Genomic DNA, 2,500 nt, shown 5'->3' with positions numbered 1-2,500 from the left:
GTAGATTGCCTATTTTGACACAAGGAACAGAAGGAACACTGATAGAAATCAGGTAGATAATGCAGACCGTCATCATCTTCACTGTCTCTGTATCCAGTGGTGTAAAGTAACTAAGTATACATTTACTCAAGTACTGTACTTAAGTACAATGTTGAGGTATTTTTACTTTAGTGAGTATAGAGACTCCACTACATCTCAGAGGCATTTATTTTACTTTTACTCCACAAAAATTATTTGAAAACTTGAGTTACTAGTTACTTTATAGATTTTGATTATTATTACAAAACATACATTAACCACTTCAGCCCTACATAGACTTTGGCTATTTGTAAATGGCCGATCTACAAGCTCACAACGCGTCGCGTTGTGAACTTGTAGATCTGCTATTTTCAAAATATATAATTTTTGGAAAACTTGTGAAATGGGACATTCTACATAATTAGTACTTTTCCTTTTGGTACTTTAAGTACATTTTTATGCCAATACTTTTCTACTTTTACTCAAGTAAATTTATAATTCCAGACTTTTACTTGTAATGGAGTATTTCTACAATGCAGTGTCGATACTTTTACTTAAGTACAAAATGTGAGTACTTTTTTTCCACCACTCTTCCCATCTCCTTAGGCAATGAGAGCCACATAGAGCGAGTGTGCACCACCTGGGGGAACTACCACTACAAGACGTTCGATGGAGACTTCTTCCAGCTGCCCTCCACATGCAACCACGTGGTGACCTCCCACTGCAAGAGCTCCTACGAAACCTTCAACATCCAGGTGTGTATGGCGCTGTGTTGATTTTGACAGCAAATTTTTATCCAGTTTTAGTCATAGTCTTTTGAATACAATTCCATTTAGTTTTAGTCATATTGTTTTGGTTTTGCATTATTTTAGTTTTTGTCTAGTTTTAGTCGACTAAATCTACAGTTGATTTAGTCGACTAAAATGTATTTTGCCGGTGCCTTGATGGCGTCGTAATGGGTGATTTTACACTTGGTTGCATGCTGAAAATAGCAGATCTACAAGCACACGCGTTGTGAGCTTGTAGATCTGCTATTTTCAGAGTGCAACACCCGAGCGCAAACAAACATAAAATGACTTGTCTTTTAGTTCTACTGGATCTCGTTTCCACTAGTCCCTAACTAACATTTTAATCTACTGGATCTCGTTTCCACTAGTCCCTAGCTAACATTTTAATCTAGTTTTTATTTGTTGACGAAATTGTCAATATATTTAGTCTTAGTTTTAGTCATCATAGCTTAGTTTATATTTAGTTTTGGTCAGTGAAAAAAATGACTATGACGAACATTCTTCGTCATAGTCATAGTTGCGAATTCAACACTGGTATGGCGCTGTGGGGAAGGTTAGGAGGGGTGATGATAGAATCCTCTTTCCCATGGGACAACCAGTGGTGGGAAAGTAACTAAGTACATTTACCCAAGTACTGTGCTTAAGTACAACTTTGATGTATTTTTTTTTACTTTACTGGAGTATTTACAATTTTCATTACTTTTACTTCTACTCCACTACATCTCAGAGGCAAATATTGTACTTTTACTCCACTACAATTATTTGAAAACTTTAGTTACTTGTTACTTTGCAGATATAAATTATTACATTATAAAACATACATTAACCACTTTAGAAAATAGCCGATCTGCAAGCTCACAACGCGTCGCATCGCGTCGCGTTGTGAGCTTGTAGATCTGCTATTTTTTTTTTTTTTACTTGTAACAGAGTACTTCTACATTGCAGTATTGCTACTTTTACTTAAGTAAAACATTTGAGTACTTTTTCCACCACTGGTAATGATGGAATCCTCAACCCTCTTTCCCATGGGACAACCAATAGACTTAAAGTCTAAGAGTAGTTCACCAAGATACAGACGCTTCAGAGCCGGAGGAGGCGTCTACCTTTATATGTCTATGGGTGAGTACCTTATCACCGCGTCATGTTGTAGTTTTCAAACCACCGCGGTGATAAGGTGACCACCGGAAATGGTAGCATGCGCCCCGCTTTACAGGTCCAGATAAATATCAACCAGTGGTGGAAAAAGTACTAAATTTTTGTACTTAAGTACTGCAATGTAGAAATACTCTATTACAAGTAAAAGTCTGGAATTGAAAATTTACTTGAATAAAAGTACAAAGTATTGGCATCAAAATGTACTTAAAGTACCAAAAGTAAAAGTACTCATTAGGCAGAATGTCCCATTTCAAGTTTTCACATTAATAAAAAGCTCACAATGTGTTGCATCGCGACGCATTGTGGGCTTGTAGATCTGCTATTTTCAAATGGACGAAATGTATATAGGGCTGAAATGGTTAATGTATGTTTTGTAATAATAATCAAAATCTACAAAGTAACTAGTAACTAAAAATTTCAAATAATTGTAGTGGAGTATAAGTACAATATTTGCCTCTGAGATGTAGTGGAGTAGAAGTAAAGTACAAATACCTCAAAATGTACTTAAGTACAGTACTTAAGTAAATGTACTTAGTTAC

At 35.8% G+C, this 2,500-nt stretch overlaps 1 protein-coding gene across 1 annotated transcript in view; it reads left to right on the top strand.

The window, feature by feature from the left end:
* The window catches only part of LOC308091626 (mucin-5AC-like), a gene marked incomplete at its 3' end in the record, with an annotated part of 45,100 nt that overhangs the window by 3,168 nt on the left and 39,432 nt on the right, over positions 1-2,500 (top strand). Inside the window, exon 2 of the mRNA XM_080437288.1 lies at positions 625-773. Within this exon, the coding sequence (XP_080293414.1) occupies positions 625-773 (149 nt within the window). The remainder of the gene's footprint in view (positions 1-624; positions 774-2,500) is intronic.

The sequence above is a fragment of the Gymnoscopelus braueri genome (assembly GCF_963280865.1).
Source record: "Gymnoscopelus braueri genome assembly, chromosome: 9".
Classification (NCBI taxonomy): Eukaryota; Metazoa; Chordata; class Actinopteri; order Myctophiformes; family Myctophidae; genus Gymnoscopelus; species Gymnoscopelus braueri.
This window is presented reverse-complemented; position numbering and strand designations above follow the sequence as displayed.